Source organism: Drosophila takahashii, chromosome 2L (genome assembly GCF_030179915.1).
Source record: "Drosophila takahashii strain IR98-3 E-12201 chromosome 2L, DtakHiC1v2, whole genome shotgun sequence".
NCBI lineage: Eukaryota > Metazoa > Arthropoda > Insecta > Diptera > Drosophilidae > Drosophila > Drosophila takahashii.
The window spans coordinates 12,437,096-12,459,371 of NC_091678.1; the positions used below are offsets into that span (position 1 = coordinate 12,437,096).

General features: G+C 37.4%; 1 protein-coding gene across 2 annotated transcripts in view; it reads left to right on the forward strand.

Moving 5' to 3' along the window:
• The window catches only part of mtgo (miles to go), a 135,850-nt gene that overhangs the window by 102,619 nt on the left and 10,955 nt on the right, over positions 1-22,276 (forward strand). For both annotated transcript variants that reach the window (XM_017158568.3, XM_017158569.3), the window contains one exon: positions 21,113-21,282. In XM_017158568.3, the coding sequence (XP_017014057.2) occupies positions 21,113-21,282 (170 nt within the window). The remainder of the gene's footprint in view (positions 1-21,112; positions 21,283-22,276) is intronic.

Below are 22,276 nucleotides of genomic sequence, written 5' to 3' on the forward strand. Positions count from 1 at the left end.
ATTATGCATTTTAATTATTTAATAATTACCTATTATTACCTTAGATTTAATCCATTTAATATTTCCACAACTAGGCGCACATTTAATTGCAATCTATATTATTAGTACATTTTTTGCAGTACTGCCTTTTGTATACATTTTTATTTATATCGCCGCATTTTTCTTTTGCCCTAATGAAAAAAATTGCAGAGGCAGATGCAGCAGCAGCGCAGCTTTCATTTGATTTGTATTGCTTTTGTTGTAGTTCAGCGGCTGGTAGTTGTTGCTGTTGGCCAACAGGGCCACTTATGGACGGCAGAAGCTTCTAGAAACTGGGTTCAACAACCGACAAATGCAGCTAAAAGGAAAGCTGGTCGGGAAATGGGGGGAAATCGGGTTGCCGCCTAGGACAGCACCCGAAAAAACGAAAAAAAAGCCAACGAAAGGGAGAAGGGCAAGTGCAGAGGGGAGGCAAATGCAAAAAATTGGCATCAAACAACAGAAACTTACAATTGGTGGGGAAAAAAGGGGGCGGGGCAAAAGAGGGTGGCAGGGGACACACATGCAATGCGCATTAAAACTGTAACTGTAACGTTTCCATCTCTATCTATCTCAGTCTGGTTCTCTGGCCTCAAGGCCCACTTCATCCCTTCCCCAGCAGTTTGCCCCCCAACATTTTCCACCACTTTCCCCCCTTTTTCCTCGCCCACTTTTCCATTCTTATGCCATTTCCATCTCTGGGCAAGTTAAGTGCCATTCATGGGACTCCCCTTTTATCTGGAGTCTCCTTTCTGATTCTAAACTTTTTGTTACTCTTGATTTTGTTTCGACTGTTATATTATGGCTTTTTGTTTTTGAGCGCTTCATTTATTAAAAATATTTTATTTGCTGAAAAAATTAACTCTGCGTTTCATAACTGTGGCACTTGACATTCGTGGTCGTTCCATATTTAAAGATAGCTTAATAATTTAATAAAATATCAAGTCTTTATCAATTTTAGTAAATATTTATTTTACCTCATAGCAAAATAAATGCAGGATTGGCAGTCTTCGTTAAATCTTGATGAATTCGTTATATGTTATTTGATAAGAATAAAATAAATATTTATCTTATTAATAATTTTCATTGGATACCCATTTCCCACAATCAGATAAAAAACCGCAGGAAGCACCTTTCACCTCCTTAAAGTCTATATGTATTGGAATTCCCCACCGTATCGTTTCTGCGTCTGCAGATTTATATTGATTTCGATATCGTTTGTTGTACTTGCCATAAAAATTTCTTTGTCGTTTTATTGTTGCTTGTTTGGGGCACGTTATGATTGTTGTAATTGCTGCTGCTACTGCCACCCCGAAAAAAATGGGCCTCAGTTCAGTTCGGTTGGATTCCGTTCGATTGGATGATTCTCGAATGGCCGAGAGAGTCTGGTCCAAATAAATTGCCAACAGTTTCGGTTACAATTCGTTTTTTTCCCGCTGGCCATTTCTCGCTCCTTTGTTTGCCGGTCGTTTGTGTGACTTTTGTGGTCGAAAGGGGATTTTAGTGGTTAATGCTCTCTGCTGGGGGTCAATTGTGGGGCTGTGGTGGAAAGGGTTAAAAGGTCAACTGGCCGTGCTTGTTAAGTGAACCAATTTGTTTTCAGATAAATATCCAAGTATTCCTTTATTATGGCCCGCTGCTGAATGGAAAAGGTTTTCACAAAATGATAATATTTTCATGGGACCTCTGGGCAACTTCAACACAGTCGTAATTGGCATAAAATAGGGCTTTTGATAAGAAAATGTTTGTTTTCTTTTAAGCTGCTTTAAAGCAGTTAAAATTCACAGTTCATGAGATTTCTTTTATTTTTTATTTCTTAATTAGTACATCTTTTTTTATGATTTTTATTGAAATTAACTTCTACCCGCACGTGCCGGTCCTTAAATTAATTTCATATCATAAGTTTCTGTAGTTCGACTAAGTGCTTGCTTCCATAAAAAAAAATTACAACTAAATTAATAAAAAGTCATATAAAACAGAATTTCATGGCAAAGGATTTATTTGTCAAATGTTGTAATATTTATGGCTGATATGCTGATGTGTGTTGTCGTAAAAACGAGCAAAAAACATTCCTGGCACTTACCAAAAAAAAATCAAACAAATGAAGACACAAAAACTCCGCCTTGCCTCGCCCAGCTGGCCTCATAAACCGCAAAATGTGTCGAGGCTCGTCATAATAATGCATACACACACATATATGTACAGTCGACGACATGGCATTAAATCCACATGTTGTCTGGAGGGATCTCGAAAAAATAATAAATATGTTTTCGTATTAAATTGTGTCGCTTCAAAAGATGAAAACAAAACTGTTTGGCTGTTTCCACAAATGGAATAATGGATTTCTAGGCCGCGCTGAAAATTCAAAAACTTCCTCCGTAATTCCCCTGAAATTTGGAAATTTTTTTTGGCGCACATGCGGAACATGCTGCACAAACGCTGGAAAAACTAAATTATGCAATTAATTTGCCAGCCCATCCCCAGACTCATTAGCCGAAAAACGAAATCGCCAGACCAATTTCCAAAAATCGTATTTATATAATTTAATTTGGCAGAGGCGTTGTCGTTTCAGAAAAGAGGTTAAATATTTCTACAGAATTTTGTTATTATATTACCAAAAACAATTCACGTGGAATAGAGAGACAGGCATTTTAAGAATATAAAATAATTATAATATATTTGTTTACTTTATAAAATTCAATACATGACACATTTTCTGAAAAATAATAAAATTGATAATTTAATTTTTTAGTAATTTCCCCATTAGCACCCCTTTTTTTCTCCACCTCTGAATTTATTTTGCGGCGTTGAAATACGTTTTAAATATTCCATTTTGAACATGTTTGTTTTGGTTATTTACGAATTTGGCTTTAGACATAATTGCAGTTCACAGAAAATTATTACTTTGTAAGCCAGCCAGTATTTGAACAATATTCTTTTGGAAGTTGTAATAAGAGAATCATAGAGTTTAAAAATTTAAATATTTTTTTCCATTTAAAGAACTTAAAAAAAAATATTAGTTTTTTCTCTGAATATTAACTGTTCTGTGGAAAAAAGAGGAATTAAATCAGAGTTCCTCAAAAGAGTATTCAGCACTCGACAGTGGAAAATCCCGTTGTTATTTTGTTTGCAATTATATTTGCGGCTTTTTCCGTCTCTGTTTGCATTCTGTGTAAAGCAAGCGCCACGTGAACGTGAGGCCAAAATGAGCAATATTATAAATTGTACAATTAAAAATATGGAAACAATATGCATACATGGCCAATGGATGCCTATGAATTATTAATTGGCTTTCAGTTACACTTTAAGCCCTTTAAATCGTGTAAAAATTATATGAATATCCAGAATGTGTAGAAATCTGTATATTTATTTGCAAACATTTTTATAAAAATACTTATTTGTGCCTACCCTTTTTGTTATTTTTACAGGTAAGCAACCATCAAAGATGATTACGTATACGCACTGTTTCGACTTGAAGTGTAAGTGCAAGTGACAAATTCCATTTCAAATTCAATTAAGTCCCCCGAAAGGAGTTTGTTTGTGTGCGACTGACCGTGCAACAAGGTCAGACGTAAAAGTTTCAGTTTTATTTCTTCGTCTCAGACTTTTTTCTTTTTTTGCCACTGGCTGTTATGCAATCCTTTCGAGAATTTCTCCCTCACGACTCAGGCAGGAAGTCCATCTCTTTGGGGTCTTGGCAAGCATTCGCATATCCTGCAGTGGCCACGCCCACTCCACACTTCCCGCCCACATCCTTTGCCCCTTCCTTTGCCTTTTTATGGCCACGTGCGAAAATGCGGCAAAAGTTTTACGAGGTCAGGGTGAAGATGCTTGCTCCTGCAAGTTGAAGATGCTGCCGATGATGATGTCACTTGAGTGAAATAATTTGATACAATAAAATAGAGTGGAATGAGTCCAAAGGAATATGGCAAATAAATTTGCATGCACGGTAAAAAAAACCCAAGCAACCCAATAAAATGGGATAATATTTGAGTTTAAATATAAAAAAAAATTTATAAAATATAAATTCGAAAAAAAGATAAAAAATTTGCGCAATACAAAATGCAAAATGTTCATAAATTTCCTAAGAAGATAAAAAAGTTTTAAATTTTTTTAGTAATAAGTAAACTTTTAATTTAGCAAACTGGTAGTTGACAAACGTCTTTCAAGTAGTTGGCACTTGTTGCCGCCCTAAAAGTACATTTTCTCCAATTCGAAAACCGAAAAAAGCCAAGATACCCAACGACGTCAACAACTTTGGCAGGTCCACGCCCTAACCATTTGCACAAACGCCCCCAGTCGCATGCAAAGTGCAGACCTCGGGGACTCAAATGGAGCTATATATAGGTATATATAGAGCGCTCTGATGGAGCGGAATCCAAGACTCACATGTCTTCTGGCCACGCTCAATTCAATTCAATTAAAAGCCGGCACACGCCGCACCCAAAAGCGAGTCAGTCGACAGAGAAATCCAGAGGGGAGACTTTTCGATTATTTAGGATGTTGAAAAAAGTGACAACTTGTATGGTCTGTGAGCATTTTAAAATTTAAATGGAAAAATATGAGAAAAAATCAATAAAGTTGAAAAAGGCGTTACCTACAATTATGATTAATTTATAAAAGTATAGCTCTGACTTATTTTAATTAAATTAATTTTTGTTTGATTGAAAATTAAATAAATTTAATGGTTTATAATTTAAACCCATTGTATTTACACAGTTTGTAATTGCTTAAAATTTTCCACTTTTATTAGGGCCAATCTTGATTTTTAAAAAATTTTTTATAATATATACTGCATTGCTGATTCGTGTCAGCGAACCCAGAAAATCTGATTAAAACCCAACTGAAATTCACCGAATCGTTATGCGATATCTTTTTCATTTTGTGTTCCTCCCCTTTGGTTGTGTTGCAGTTTTTTGTCTTTTTCCGAGAAAATTTCAATTGATATTTGTTATTATATTTTTTTTTTGTTTTTGTTGGACTGATTTCTGATTTCTGTTATTTGTTGGTTTTGTTTTAGTATTGTTGGGGGGAGGTTCGCCCAACTCTTTGGCATTTTTATTGGGTGTGTGCGAATGTTTGACTCACTTATTTGGGGCGTAAAAGTGGGAGTGGCGGCGGTGCAGCACTTGCCACAAATTATCCAATGGTCTGGGGCCAGGTTGCCATTCACTTTTCCACATTAACTTCAAGTTTTTGCCTCCAGCGGAGCGGTGGGAAAAAGGTGGAAAAGCGAGAGACTGGAATGGCGGTCACTTGAGGTTTTCCCTGCTGTTCACTTTTCTCCTGCTCATTTTTTTGTGTCTGGCACTCTTTTGCAATTTGCCTTTGATGAATCACAAAAAAGGGGGAAAAGGGGGATGTGGGGTATACCCTTCACATTTTTGCATTCACCCGCGCTTTTCCCGCTTTCCCACTTTCTCTTTCGGCCTGTGTTCTATTTGCACAACTAAGCCGCAATTAACGCTAATTATGAAATTTTCCTTTTAACTTGACTTGCAATTGTGGTCGAAATAAACAAACAATTGCGGCAAAAATAAATTACTGAATTTAAAGTTAAGCTGTTGTCTTTTTATGTTTCAATCTTTTTAAAAAGACTATTGTATTTTGTTATTGATATTAATTATTTAATAAATGCTTTCAGCCTTTTCTAAACGTTCAATAAACTTGGCTCTAATTACTTTTACCAGCTTTGTATAAAATATTCAATGAATTTGCCAATTAAATTCCCCCGGCTAGATTAAATTCACTTTGGAACCCTTTGAGCAACTGCAGCATGTTAATTAATTCGCATATTAAATGAGCTTACAGGCTTGATTATGATTTATGCATGTAAATTTATCGACCAAATTTTCCTGGGGCATTTTCCTGGCCGAAGGCCTAAGGCCAATTTAAGCCGATAAGTTTTCCCCCGTGGCATTTTGTTTGTCCCACTAATTTCTTATCAATAAAAGTGAGACGACAGAAATGTGCAGGCAAATTGACATAGTGTAGTGTTTGTTTTTCCACCAGTTTGTTTGTGGCTGCGTATTTGTATCTTTAGCGGCATCTGCAGTCGAGTGTTGTATCTTCAAGATGCAAATTAAAAGCGAAGCGGCAGATGCGCCAAATATAATTCACTTAAACGCTGCTGCCCCTCAGGGGGTGACTCACATCCTCAATTTACGTTCGTTTCGCTGTTTACTCTGCTTTCGTTTGTTTTCTCCCTACTCATTCTGTTATTTCGCCCCTTGTCCATTCACAAATAGGTGGATCGAAGGGGAGATTACATATGTGTGGTTAGGGGAGACAATCTTATCGCCGAATGAGTGACGACAATGCATAGACATCCCCTGAAGACTGTTCTCAAAAGAATTCTCTGTAGAATCGCCAAGAACTGCGTCAGTGGATCGCATTCATAAGCCACCATAAATCAAGAACGATGATTCATCCAATCGAAGTTTTCGATTTCTATGGCAAATACCAACTTTTTTTGGTTCTAAGTGTGTTAGGTTCCGAGTCCCAAACGAATTTTAACAGGTTCTCGGAATTAATTTGGACAAAGTCTTAAGAACTAAGCGAAAATTTAAAACCCATTCCAAAATGTGAATTCCACTTCGTGACTCACATAAAAATATGAATTCTTTATAGTTCTTGATACAATTAAATTCTAAACGGAAATTCCACTTAATAAGCTTAACAAATAAAATTAAGTTTATCTAGCTAATATTTTTAAAGCGTGCGAAAAAATTGGCAAACAGGATGCTGTATTCATAAACGACCCAAATAACTATAATTATCTTAACTTTTCTTAATACCTATTAATAACCTCAAGCGTATCTTTTAGCTATTCAAATAAACGTCTCTAGTGACTCACCTGGCATATCAACTTTTACTTTTGACAGTGTTTATATTTTGCTGACCAACTTAAGTTTCATAATTAAATTCAAGTTCAAAGACCTGCTAAAGTTGCTGCCATACGTATTTATGTCAACATGTCTGAGGCAGACTTTTCCTTTTCCCCTTTTCATGTTGGTTTTTTTCGTTTTGGTTTGGTTTGGCTTGCTGCACCTCGCCCTGCTAATGAAATAATTAAAAAATAGTTTAACTGCCGCTGGCAGGCGGAAAAAAAGAGCAGAATAAAAGCCATAAAAGTGTCAACTGCAGTTGGTGCAAATAAAAAAAAAGGCAGCTTACAAAAAAAATGCTCAAAAAATTGTTTGCAGCTCTGAAAATTTGTGAAATTTTCGTAGTCGAAGCGAAAAGAATGTCATGTGTGCGTGCCTGCATGCGAAAAGAGAGGCAAGGGGCAGGGGGGCGTGGCAGTCACGGCATGCGAAATGTATCTATTAGATACACGCCTGCGAAATGCGGTTAACTGCATTGGCAGCCGACGCAGTTTTGCCATTTACCGTTAGCTGAAGTTGCATTTGCAGCTTGCACTTGTATCTGTATCTTGTATCCCAAGCCGTGCTTTGTATCTGAAATCTTGAGCCTGTATCTGTATCTGCAAATGTATCTGTGAAGTAGAAGCTGAGGCTGAAGCTGAAGCCAAAGTATTTGGGTCACTCGTTGCCGCTTGGCTGCCACTCGAAGTCGTCTAATGGCCATGGCGGGTTTTTCAACTTCTTCTTGGCCGCTTTTTTCAGCTGAAAAAGCCAGTGCCTTTTGGCTGATGCAAAGTGAGGACAGTATTTCGTATTCAGTTGGTTACGCTTTTCGGCTAGGGTATTATTTTGCGTTGAACAGACTTTACATTGAATATATGCAGGTTGCTTCATGACCTATATATAAAGTAAACATTTTATCCAAATCAAAAAGAAGTTTAATTTATAATTATATTTCAAACCAAAAAAATTATACAGCAAAATATTTTAGAATTTTTCCTTTTACGGGGTATTTAATACTTCCATTAAAATTTAAAATTTTTTGGTTTGGTGAACGTAGTCGAATTTTTGCATGCTGCTGGCTGTGCGATAAGCAAATTCACAAATTCGTCCCATGTGTGTGGGTTAATTTGAAAGTTTCAACTGTCACAAATGTTATAATTGACGGCAGCCACTTGCGAGCAGTGCATCTGCGAATGTATCTGTGCCTTTTGTGTGTGGCGCGTATCTTACGGATGCAGTTCAAATTTCGTTATGCTCGTGTTTTGTGAGCATTTGGCCCGTTAAGTGCCGTTAAGTGAGGCATTGAGTGACAATGCCTCGAGATTACGCCCACACATCGCCACTCGCCACTCGACTAAATGCAAAACAAAAGACCGGCTGAGTAATGCACTCCGCTCCACATTTTGCGCAGGAAAATAGAAAAAAAAATATAATACTTGAAATACTTGCTAAAAACTGTAACTGCGTACTACGGATAGTTTGATACTTAGTTTTGGTGCAGGGCAAATCGCTGAATGAGATCAGCCAGTGCGTTTTATAGGAAAAGTTGCGCAGATAAAAGGAATTCCTTTGTTAGAAAAGCTCATAGAATTTAAAGGCTTAACTTATTTTTGCATTACACACGCAGTTATGGTCTCTATTAAATGCAAGTATATTAAATGAAAATAAATTTGAAAAGCTATTAAAGTTTAAATAAAGATTGGATTTTTTAAACAAAAATACAAGGCTGCATTTTAAATTTTTTTATAACGGAAAAACCTTCACAACAATTGATTGCTCAGATTTAAATAATTTAATTTTGCACAAAAAGATTTCCCAAGAAACAAACGCCAAAGGAAACCATTAACCCAGTGCTTATTGAGACATATTTATAGTATCTTTGTATCCGTAGTTTGCAAATCCACGAGCCAAAGCTCCGAAACAAAAACCCATTTAAACCGAGCCCAAGGTCAATTGCGAAAATATCCATCAACTTGAGTTGAAATTGGCCAAAATCTTTAACGCTTTTTATGGCCCCCAGAAAACATCGTCGTGTGTGGGACTCAAATTCAAATTCAAATTCAGATGGTAATATGTTCGTGGGAAAAGTGCAGAGTAGATCGTTTGGCGAAGACAACGTGACTTTGAATATTTTAGAGAAATACAATTGGGGGAAAGAAATAACTATAAACAAGGCGACTGCAATTTATAAAATTGTATCTGTATCTGTTTGACCCGCTAAGCGTCTAATTATGCGCGGATACAGATACAGATACAGTGTGTATATCTGGTGGATACATTCTTTTTCAGCTTTATTAAAATTTTTCCGCAGCTGGAAAAATCTCTTTCTTTTTATAAAAATCTCTACTCTACGCTGCCGTTGCCGTTGGAATTTTCTCGTTTTCCGTTTTGCTAATTTCTGCGCATTTGGCTTCGGCTTTGGCACTGCCATTTTCACTTTGCCATTCATGACTTGGCTCTGGCTTTTGGGCTGCGTGTTTATTGCATCCGTTTTGTGGCATACTTTTCGTGCCGCTTTTGTTGCTGTTGCTTTTCTGTTTTTTTTTTTTAATTTTTCTTTTTATTTTTTTACGCTGCAACTAAGCACGAAGCGGATATTGTCACTTTTGCAATTACAACGCGCATAACTTTGCACAGAAAAATAAAAATAAAAATGCACGCCATAGAAAATTGCCTTGGCAAAGGCAAACAGTGAATGAAATTGAAGAGATAAATATGAAAAAAAGAAACAGAATAGCCGGGTAGAAACGATGCAGAGATAAGCAGAAACAATTTCATAAAAAAATATAAAGCTAAATATACAATTCAGTTGGAAATAATTCAGCAAAGCAGAGGAGAGCAAACAAATGGAAAGAGTTTCCATTTCCAGCACAATAAATGGGATCAAGGCAAGAAGGCAAACGGAATTAAATCAAAACAAGAAGTCGAGTGTGCCAAGTATCAGATTAAAACTGTGAGCAGGAATCACATCTTTAATCCAAATTAAAACACACGCTTGCGGTCATAACTTTGAGGCTTTTCAAATCGTTTAGATTTAAATTAAATTTTGCGTAGGCCTTTACGCACGTGTTGACAGATAAACTGGCTTATTTTGAGCACCAAATAAATATCACAAGTCATATTTGAAAAGCAAATAAAATTCAAACCGAATTTGATAAAAATCGTAAAAAAATCAACCAACTAGTTTTTTTTATGCTCGTTAAATCAAAAAACTCACTGTAATTTTTCCCATCTAATAAAATTGAGTGTCAAGAGTTCACCAGCCGCATTCGTTCCAGTCTCAATAACCATTTTCCAGCCCTTTCTTCCGCCGATCTTCTCAAGAAAGCGGATAAATAACCGAATTCATCGACAACTTTCACATTTTCAGCCACAATGAAAACAAAAATATTTCTTCAGTGCGCTCAACTTTGGCATATTTTTTTTAATGTCGGGCCCTCGAAAAAATCAAAGACGAACGAGAGGCGCGTGCAAAAGACAAAAAACAAACAGAAAAAAAAACATAAAAAATAAGGCAAAATCTCCGAAATCTTTAAAAAAAATCCAACGAGTTCAACGAACGCAAATGAAGAAAGAGAAAAAACTAAACAAAACCAAACAAAAAGTCACGGAAAGAGATGGGAAAAAATTGTTATAAACAGCGAGCATATAATTAACACAATGAAGTGCAGAAGTAAGCAAAGAAATCGAAGCAAAAAGATTGTTAAACAATTTTTGCTTGGCAGCCAAAAGTGCCGAGATGTTTGCCAAAGACTTGCCAAATCTCCAGTGAACGAATAAAATGCTTGTTGAAATTCCAGCGAAAAATAAATACGTTTTTTATTATTATTTCATAATAAGACGGAAAAAAATGCAATAAAAATGCGGAATGCATAAAAAAACAAATCGCCAAAACGCATTCAATCAAAGGCCATGACGAAAAACAAAAACAAATTAATAATTAAACAACTTCGCTGGAATTATCCGACGAATTCGCCTCCACAAAGACAAAGGCAGTCAATAATTACAAAACAAAATTTCTGTCATAAAAAAATTTAATTAATACTTGTTTATCAAGTCGAAACTAATGGCTTTATACTCGAAGGATTTATGGGGTTATTAAGATTTTTCTGATTGCTTTGAGATTGGTCTTAAAAATCTGCAGTATATTTTTAATCTTTGAATTTAAAGCAAATACATATTTCAAACTATCATAATTTTTGAACCCTATCATGTTTGCATGAAATAGGTCTGATTGAATCTGTCAAATTGATTAAACTCTACGAAATTGGCTCTGTCAATTGTGAATTATTTTTTATTTATGTTTGCATGGGATCACATTTTCCCACCAATCAATGTTCATTAAGGGGCGTGAGGACAAAAACAACAGGGAATATTAATATTGCCATAAAACGTTCATAAAATATGTTAAATAAAAGAAATGAAAATCCATAAACATATAGATATGCGGACGACATCGGTGATGGACAGTGGGTGAAAGGGCGTTATATATCCATATATATTTGGGCTGTCAAAGTGACGCCATTTACGGTTTGACAGGCACAACAACAACTCCAAAAACAACAAGTAACAGCCGGCGTCGTTAGTCTGTCTGAATCTTGATGATAGGATAGGGATAGGACAGGATAGGATGGGATAAGGGGGCTGTTCTGAAGTGACATATGTGGATGGCAGTTAAAATTGCCAGCAAGCTGTCAATAAATTCAGCTTAAATCACGTAAAAGTTTCCGATGAAAGGGAGAAAGCAATTATTGTTTTTAGCTAGAACACAAAAAATCAATTCACAAAAGTTTTGCAAAACAATCACGAATAATTGCATACATAAATATTTACCAACACAAATATAAATAGAAAAAATGCTAGGAAAATAAGAAAAAACTAAAGAGAATTTTCAGCTACGAAAAACAATTAAAGCGAAGCTTACGAAGAATTTAAAAAGATTCCCTTTGCATTTTCCTTTTGCTTAAAAGGCTTCTATTAGACGTGTTTAATTTGTATTTTACGCCTGAATTTTCTTCCATGAAGGGTTGCCGTCCGAAAAAAAGAAAGGAAAAGGATGATTAATTAAGGTTATTGTGATTAATGTTCTTGCCGGACCCCAAGGCCTTACCATACAAATCAGCGAAGCGAGTGACTGACGGACGAGAACCTTTTCGAGAGGCAAGAAAACAATGACCACAAGACGGCAGTCTATATACATTTTGGATGTATGTATATCCCACTGACCCAAATCCAAAGCGACACCTTCGAGGGGAGTGGCAGTTGGAAGGTGGCAGGTGGGGCACCGGAACTCAACAGCTGAGCAAACATTTGATCTGGCTGCGGTTCAGTGGCGCTCAAACTGTGACAGGTGCAAATTGTTGAACCTCTGTCGTCTATCCTTCGTGTTCTTTAGCACCTGTACTGGGTCACACACACACTCACACTCGCAGGCCCTTTTCCCCCGGATTTTCCGGCTGCCATTTGTTTTCCTGTTGTCTTCTTTTTTTCCTGTCCAAGTTTTATTGGTCTGCGTCTGAGTTAAGTCTGTTTGAATTTTCTTGTTGTTCGTGGGGAGTTTTTCCATGTTTTGTCCTTGAAGTATCCTCAGTGGCTGTGCGGCCTTATAAATCTTCTTTTGGACAAAGTGGCGCAGCACGTAAATCGCCATTAGTATTGGTATGCGTGTGACTAAACAATGGTGGTCGAAATAATAGTACTTGGTAAAAAGGTTTGTATTTTTAAAGACTTTAATTAAAATAAAAAAAAATAAATTATTTAAATGCAATTTATTTCTTGTATTTATTTTTTGTATATAAATTTATTTTATTTTGTAGAATGCTATTATATTGACCTGATCTATAAATTTGATTTCTTGTCTCAGAAAGGAAATAAATTATTTTCTGCTTCGGCTATCAGCGAACAGCGAACATAGCCTGCTTTTGTCTTTTCACTTTTGTTTTGGCTCACTCGTGTTGCCAACTAATTGTACCGCCTTTTTCCCTTACCTCACAGCCCCTCCCCCTCCCATTTAGCTTTGCATGCGTTCAACAATTTATGAGCACTGCGGCTTAGGGGAATACCAGAAAAAAAACAGCAAGAAACAAATTCAAGAAAAAAGCGCAGCAGCATCGTTTGTCGCGGCATAAATAAAATTAATTATTCAGGCAAAAAGGCAACGGCTTTGGCTTTGGCGTTGGCTACAGAATGGCTAAAATGTCCAAAATGGCCAGCTGGCAAAGTCCACAAAATCCAGCGATACAAACCAAAGCCGTAAAAGTCAAGAACAACAGCGAATTGAAATTTAAGTGCCGCCAAAAGGCAAAAGTCGTGGACTTAAATACGCTCGAATGAAACGGTGGACGAAGTTGAAGAGGTATTATTGTCTGCTAGAAGCAACAATTACTTATCCGAGGCAAACAAATATTTATCATCTGAAGAGGGGTTAATTTACACGATAAACAAAGTGTCAAAAAAGAGGATAGGTTTTATTTTAAACAAATAATACAAACTTATAAATTGCTATTTTTATTTATTCTATTTACCACTGCTAAAATGAACTTTCTTCTTTAAAGCAAACTATTCCGTAAATTCACTTAAAACAATTAGAGTAAATCACGGCATTCCCGTTTCTAATGAATCTTATATAAAACAATTACTCCTTCTTGGAAATCCTGTAAGACCCTTTCCCCGCTTAAATATCTTAACAAAACAACGGGTTAAAACAAAGCAAACAAAAGCCAAAGAGAAAGGAAACAAGCAAACAACGGTTAACCTATAGCTCGCCAGATGACCACGCCTCCTGCCTTAGTTACCGCCCCCCGTTCTATGGAGTCGAGTCTGCGGGGGAAAATTAATTACGCACGCTTTAAATTTGATTTCATTTGTTTTCGTTCCGCCGGTTTCTTTCGGTTCACTTAACTATACTCAAAAAAAATGAAGTAAATAGAACAGATTTTTTTAAAGAATAATAATACTGAAATACTGTTAAATATATTTAGGAGGTATACCTCTTTATTGGAAAACTTTGAAAAACATATATTTATAAAAATTTTTTTTTATATTCCATAAAACTTTTTCATTGTAATCCAGCATTGTAAACCATTTATGTTGAATTATTTTTTGTTTCAGTGTACTACTTTTGCACTCTTTTCTGGCCACCCACTTGAGCCCCTTTTTTCCCCTTCGCTACTTTTTCCCCTTCCTTTGGCTTTGGTCATTCGTCTTCCATTTCGTGTTTTAATGAGCTTCATGCGCCACACGCTGATTTCGCTTTCTTCGCTTTTTTCTCTTTTTTGTTTCGCCTTGGCTTGTTATTATTATTGTTTCTTCTTTTCCACTCTCCTTTCTGGGCAGTAATATTTAATTTTTGTTTTTTTTTTGCCTTTCCGCTCACTGGCAAATTGCAAATTGCGGGTTAGCATTTCTTAATGTCAATGCCATTGTAGCGGGCAGAAGAAGAATTACTCTGATGGGTTGTGGGGGTGGTTAGGGTATGGGACAGAAGAAAGAGAAGCCAGGCGGTGACGAAATAAAAGAGCAGAACGAAATTGGCGAACTCTCGACGATAACCCAATCTTACACTCAACAAATTTTCATAAGATTCAGTTGTAAAAAATTATTTTGCAATTAAAATATTTGTATAACTAATCGTAAAAAACAATACATTTTCTTGTTATTTTTTTTAAATTGATTTGAAATACCTAAGTTTTTAAAACCAAAAATTCTAGATTTTTAATAGAATTTTCCCGATGCCCTGGACAGAACAACAAAAATACAGCTTTTCCCATTCCCTCTCTTTTTTCGGCTTAAGTGGGCAAGTTAATTGAATTGGGGCTTATGCCCCCTCGCAGGAGGTGGGGTGCAATACAGTCCCTACTAATTGTTAATTGCTCGGGGGGTGGCCAAGGAGGGAAAGAAAAGCAGCCAGGAGCACTGCATGCATTTATGGTAATGCGAAGAGCGAACGGCGAATTGCGAACATCGAAACAACCCGAAAGCCCAGCGGGTGAAGAAATTGAAGTGCGGATCAGGGCCGAAAGTGCAACAAATTGAAAGTGTTAACGATTGTGGCTAGAATTTCCGAGAGGGAGCAGGAGTACTTCTCGAAATAATTAAACATGCTGATTAAGTGGAGCCATAATTGTTGTCGAGCAGGGGGCCGAAATTGAAAAGCAGGCAGTTGGGAAATAAAAGTTTGGGTAAAAGTACCCGAACTGCGATGGCGGTATATTTGGGGATTTATTTGCTTAAAAAGCTAAATCGATTTATTTGTTTTTTACAATTTAAACTAAAAGCTAATTGTATGTGCCTTTCTTTTTATGACTAAAATAACACATGAACTTAGGCTTTTATTTTCTTAAAAAGCTTATTAAATTTCTTTGTTTTAATATTTTTATCACCATTTATATTAAACCAAAAACTATTTGTAATTGCCTATGTATCTTTCCCAGAATAAATCAGTTTAAATAATAATAAGCTCTTTCAACTTGTTTTAAAATTAGAAATAAATGTAAAATATTTAAATTCTTCTTTAATTAAAAGAATATAGAGCCTATCAATTTCCGCCTCATAAAATCCCTTAAACGTTCTTTAATTGTTTCTAAACTCTCAGGCTTAGGAGTGCCAACCTTTCTGCTTTCGCAACCTCCTAAAACCCCCTCTAATCGGTATAAATCTCGTAACTAAACCGAAAATACGCGCCATTAGCCCCACCAACCGCCAACCACCTGATACATTATGCACCTGATACGGCCAAGACATTAATTTAGGGCCGCGCAGGCGAAGCCCTCTTTCATCCGAACTTAACTTGGCTGGAAGAGACAAAACCAATAAACCAAATGCTGACTAACAGCCTTGTTCATGTCACAGACGAAGGTCAGAGGGCGGGATTTTGGGGGAGGGGCCTTGGTTTATTGCTCAGACAACGCGCAATTTTTCGTTTTAATAACAATATTTACTCATCATAAAGTATAAATGAAGGCATAATGTGTTGACGGGCTGTATGTATATTATGTATATGCAGACATTAATGTGTATATCCAAATGGCAATTGGGTGTATTTGTGTGGGTGGTCACAGCAGGCTGCCACGCCCTCGTACGCAAAGCGCCCACTTTTCCCCTGGCTGCTGACACCAAATATTTCACGACTGTTTCAACGCTTTTCCTGTTTCATTTAGGTTTTTTTTTTGTTAAGCCATTTTGCCGTTGTCTATGAGGACTTCACTTAGGTGACATACAAAAAGCCAATATTTTCATGACGCGGGGGAAAAAGTAGACAGAGGCTGTGGAATTATTGGAAATTCAAATAAATACACAGGGGCCAGGGCACTGGAAAAATATCAATCAAATATCCTGACCATATTTTAAATATATTTTTTACTTAGATGGTAAAAATTCTTATTTTTAAATATTTTAATTAATTTTAATATTATTAGGAGGTTTACAATCCTTCACAAGAAATTCATTTTTACTCCCATATTTTTTTTACATTTTTGAAAGATGTTTTTTCGCTCAGTGAAGCTCTCGGATAAAACGTGTGACACGTGCAGACTGCCAAATGGCGCTAGGTGGCGCCACCCCAACTCCCCAAATAGCCTCCTCCATTTTCACATTTCCCCTCTGTTTCCAGAGGTTTTCCAACCCCCCGACAAACCATCAATCAATTGGGCCTTAGAGCATTTTGTTGCCTTCGATTTGTGGGCAAGCGTCCTCCGTTTAACGGGGCGTATGCGCAATTAATGCGCGATGTCGTGAACAAAGTGAAGAGAACTCTTAAAGAAATTTTCTGCCAGCGCTTTCCATGACGGAATTCGTGAGTGTTCTGCTCTAATTGCATTTTGCGAAAGCCATTTTTTGTTGTTTCTCGTCTTTTTTCTGTGTTTCAACATAATTATCGAGATAATTGCGCACGCATCGTTAATTGGAGATGAATTAAGGGGAAAGAGGGAGACAGTTTTGTAGGGAGACTGGGAAACTGAGAAGTCGAGATCTGGAGAAAGAGCGAGTCGCGCAATTACCATGAGATGGGAATTTGAGATAAGTGAGGAAAAGTGTTGAGTATAATGAGCCAACTAACCGCAATTTGGTCGAGATTCGGTGGGTAATTATCGAGAACATCAAAGCGACGGACCAAAAGCCCCTCGGGAGTTAAGTTTTCCAATCAATAGTATCCATATCAAATTGACACCCTCGCACACAAAAATCATTTGCATATCCTCCAATCAATAAGAATCATAAATCAAGCTCAAGACAATCGAAAGTTTATTCAACTCCCTGGGCATTCATCAAAGGAGCAAAGCGTGGATGAGAATAATATATATAAAATATTCATATAATAAGATAAATTCCTCGACAATAACTCACTTGAACATATCGAACAACACATTCAATCCGAATAGCAATCACTACTTGAGTTTCCTCAATCAAAGTTTTCGGTTTTGGGCTGCTAACCGAATTGTTATTAATTTTATAGACATTTTGTGCGTGTTATGCGTGTGCGTGATGCCAACAATCGGAGCCTCCAGACAACAGCCCTGACCCCTGACCCCTGACACCCCTGAAACCCCGACCCTCGACACTGACTAACTGAACAAACGACCGACTGAGGGGAGGGGGGAAAGGAAGCCAAGTGGTTCAACAATGCGTAACAACAGGAAAGCAATAACAATTTGCAATTAGCCCAAACGCGTTTGAGCCGCAACTTTATTTTGACACTGTCTGTCGAAGGAATGGAGAGTGGTTTAAAGGGGGCCAAGAGGGGTTTAGGCGGGGGGCAGGGACAAGGTCAACGCATCGGGGCAGAAAATTGAAGTGAATGATGAGATAGCGAGGGTTGATATGTGTGTACTCGAGTTTCACTACTTAAGAAATAAATATTAACATTTAAAATTGTCTTGTTTAATTTAAAAAGTTCCGACCAATTGTTTTGTCACTGCATATCATTTTTTTTTATTTAATATTAATTAATTTTAACGTAACTGTAATTTTATTGAGTAATTGTATGTCTCACGTTTTAATAACATTATTAAATATTTTTAAAATCTTTAAGAAATAAATAAACATTTTCTTTTACAAATATCGCCAGAAAAAGTTTCCCATGATTTTCTTCAAGACTTAAATCATCTCATTTAAAAGTTTCCTGATTTATTCTAAACTTTAATACTCATTTTGGTCTTAAGTCCATGAAGCATAAAATATTTAAATTTCCCTAATAGTTGATACTCCCTGGAATCCGAGGAAACTGCTCTGCAACTCCTTGGTAACTTACACTTTCCTTGGCCAAAATACCTCGCCAGCCAAGAACCCCGGCCCCAGATCGCTTCTTAAGCAGTTTAGCATTAATTAAGTTTGAGTAGAAGTTGCAGACGTTCGCGGGGGTAAGGAAGGGGAGGACTTAGTCGCTGAAGTATAGTACTTAATTTAACCGTCTGTCTGCTGGCCAAGTGATAAGCCATCCCCCTCTGCTCCTCTGTTCCTCTGCTTAGAGTAGCCAACCCCCTTTTCGCCCAACTAATTGCTGCCTTTTAACACTTGGGGGGAAATTCACTTGCCATCTATCTCGCTCTCGGAACGGTGTGCATTTCCTGGCCAGACAATCTTCTCCGGCCCCTAAAAACCCAACCCAACGCAACCCAACCCCCTTCCCCTCACAGAATGATTAACTGCATTGGGTATTGTGTGTGGCAAAAAGGGGGGAAAAGGAAGAAAAGGGAGAAAAGTTTATCAGCCATCATCGGTTTTCCGCTTTTCAGTCGCATTATGCGTCAGCGCACTAAACCAACATTTTTACACCTAAGAGCAGATCAAGAGGAGACACCGGACAGAGGGGACTCGAACTCGGGACTCCGGTGGTCTGTAGTCTAGTAATTTCTGCCGGCGGATGGCATTTAACGCCTGATTGAACGGCGGGGCCCAGCATTTTCGGCCTCAATGAGTGCGAGACATGGCTAAGCGTATTAAGAGCCGCATTACCGTTAAGTTTACAGTTTAACTGTTAAAGCGAAAGCGGGGGAATCCCCTTTCCACAAACATGCACGCCTCTCACACGATAACCTCCCCGCAATCCATTAGCCGACATTACGCATACGCCGCGTGGTGTCCATAAAAAATGCAACTCTGCATTGTTTAGCCGGCGAAACAGAACAGAAGGCGCATAAAACTCAACACAAAAAAAAAACTAAAAGGCAGGGAAAATGCAAAAAAAAAATGAAAAATAGAAGTGGGAAATGCCAAAAAGGGGCCACAAGTGGGCGTGGCCACGTTCCTTCGTTCTACGTGCCCCGGCATGCAAAGTGCAATTCTGCAGCTGGGAATCGAATTTTAACCCATCCATATTGATGTGCAAACATGGAATGCATTTTATGATGAACATGGATTTTTGACTCGCTTTTTTTCGTATTCGGTTCGGTTTTAAAAATTTATGTGCATGTGATAAAGCGTGGGAATTTAAGTAGCGGGGACGTCAAGTGAGTGTTAAAATTTAATCTTTAATATACATAATAAATAATAAAAAATATAACCAATAAATGCATTCCTTTGATTTATGGTCGGGACAACCGCATTAATATTAACATGGCATTTAACAATGTATTACACAAATAATTCAATTATTCCACTTCAAATGCAGGTTTATCAACAAGTCTGGCCGGACATTCAGTGGCTTATCATTTATCAAACCGAATTATGTGCTAATCTCGAGCAGACATCTTCCGTTAACAAATGTTTGCTCATTCCCAGTCTTTAGCTTTTTCCATTATTTTCTTCGTCGCATTGCAGCCAAAAAAATCAAGAAGAAAAAAAAATGAAGAAATAGAATTGAAAAGCAATACAAATCCACAAATCAAAATATATCTGAATTGTTTGAGGGGGCAACTTTCGGGGCGGTCGGCTGTCGTTTATTCTGTGGCAATGACATGCGACAACGTTGCAGCTGAAATGGATCCCCAGATGGAATGGAAATGGGAATGGAAATGGCAATGGCATGGTATTTCTCTCCCTAATGACAGAGTGGCGAAACCAGAGCCCGAAACATATCCAGACAATGCTGAGGCTATGATTCTGATTCCGAATCCGATGCCCTGCCAAGAACCCCCAACAACTTCGTTTCCCCAACCTCCGCACTATCCAAATCTCGATTTTTCTCTCTCTCTCGCCGCGAAATGAGGCTGCCAAGAAATGTTTGCTCTAGAGACTTCTTCTATGCTTCCAACACATTTATTAAAGCCAACTATCGAGGAGACGGGGACGGGGACAGTGCAGTGCCTATGACAGGAGCGGAACGGAACGGATCGGAACGGGCTGGATATTAATCATCGGGCAGACTTAAATTGCAAATGAAATCGGAATTGGGCAACGGTGCGTATGCGTATCGTAGTTGAGTAGTTCGAGGCGACGAGGGAGCCAGAAATTGGCAGACTCTGTCAAGCATTTTGTTGGCTGCAGCAAACACAAACATACATATTCAAAATATGCACTGGGCGAAAAAAATATAAAGAAGTAATATATTTTGGCTTTGAAATTGAAATTTAATATATCAATAAATAAATAAAAATATAAAATAAAAATAACATTCAGTTGAATTCCAATTGATATACAGATTCTACAACCCTGGTCAATTTATTTATAGATAAAATATTTGTAATAAATATAGGTACATAATATTTCGTGTTTTGTTTTAAATATAGTGTATAAATGGCATTTAAAATCTAATACCTAATTTAGAAAAAGGAATAACTAGCTTTTGAGGCTACCGACTGGCTTAAAAAAAGATATATATCATCCTATTTTATTTTCTGTAATTTAGGTAATACTTATGCATTGCTGTAAACATAGAAACTAGAAGATTCTAAACAATAAATTCTTCTCTGTGCATATATATTTGCACACATCCACAAAAAGACAGAGAGTCGGCTGGGGAGAGAGAGATATCCATTAAACAAACACAGAGAAATCGCCGCTGACATAAAGCAGCAATGGCTGTCCTGGCAATGTCCTGGAATCCCCCCATCTCGTCCTTTCTCCCGCTTGTCTAGCTGTCGCCCCGCTGGCGCCAGCTGTCGCCTGCTTTAACTTGTGCCCTCATACATGACTATATATATGGTACACACATATACATATGTGTACTATATTGTATCCGCGAGATAGTAGCACTCACATTTGCACTCGCACACATCATCAGCATATTGCCGCTTGTTGGGTTGTTGAATCTTAAGTAATTTGTCCCCCTTTTCGTTCGCTACTTGCAGGTCCCGCCGTTCAGATGGTCTCCCAGAACCGACCCCCTCCCCCGATGCCGGTGCCCGTCCAGGTGCCCCAGTACGTCAACGAGAACGGAACGCTGACCCACGTGATGCTCTCGCCGCAGCAGTACCAGCAACTGCATCCTGGCCAGGGACACCTCCATCCAGCGCCCTTCGTAAGTAGCACCTTTATAATTACACCGACATATTATTTTTCGGGAAAGGGAAAGAATTCCTCCTATCACAAAATTACTTACTATTTTTTCAAAAGCAGAAATCAGCAAATCAAACTCAAGTGCTGAGTAAAAAAATAGCTTCGTATGCAGTATTTCAAAAATTACTTTGCTTTCTAATATAAGAATTAAAGTTGATCTTAAAAATATCTAACCATAATTTACTGGAAGTATTTCAATAAGTTCCTTATAAAAGAAATCAAAGTGTTTTATCTTTTTTGGTTACTTGTTACTTTGAAAGCGGTTTATAAAAAAATAAAACACTTAAAAATTGTTTTTGGTAAGGTTCCTATAAAATTTTTTGGGTTCTCTACAAAATAAAATCAAATGGGAAATATGTCAGTATGCTGCAGAAATTCCTGTAAATAAATTAATTGATACTGAAGTGCAATTCAAAGTGAATCGGAAAATGGCAAACAATTGATAAAGCCTTACAGAGTAATATATACCCCCATCGGAAAGGGAAGATGATGTCGGCGTCGCTATCGGTATCTCATTTCCATCCCATTGGCGGGACTTCCTCCGCTTATCAATTAATTGACAGCTAATTGAGCGAACAACCAGCAATCAGCAGCAATAATTCCCCGATGCTTATTCGATTTTCGAACGGGGGGCGTTTGTAAAAATAATTTATTGACCAAATGTCGACGTATGGGATCCGGGTGAAGCAGCGGTTCCTGGAAAACCGTAAACTGAAAACTATTCAATTGCAGCCAGACTTTGCATAATGCAAACTGAACCGGACCGAAACAATGGCTAAAATGGGTAAACTTTTACCTAAACAATAAAAACAATTAAAGTGAAGTTTAAACAAAAACAAAAGCGGAAAAACAGTTGGCCAGCTGTCGGCGCTTTTTGCATTTATAATTTATTTATTTATCGGTTGGCTTAAGTTTAGTTTTCAAAACTGCAATATCATTTTGTTTGCTAGCCTTTC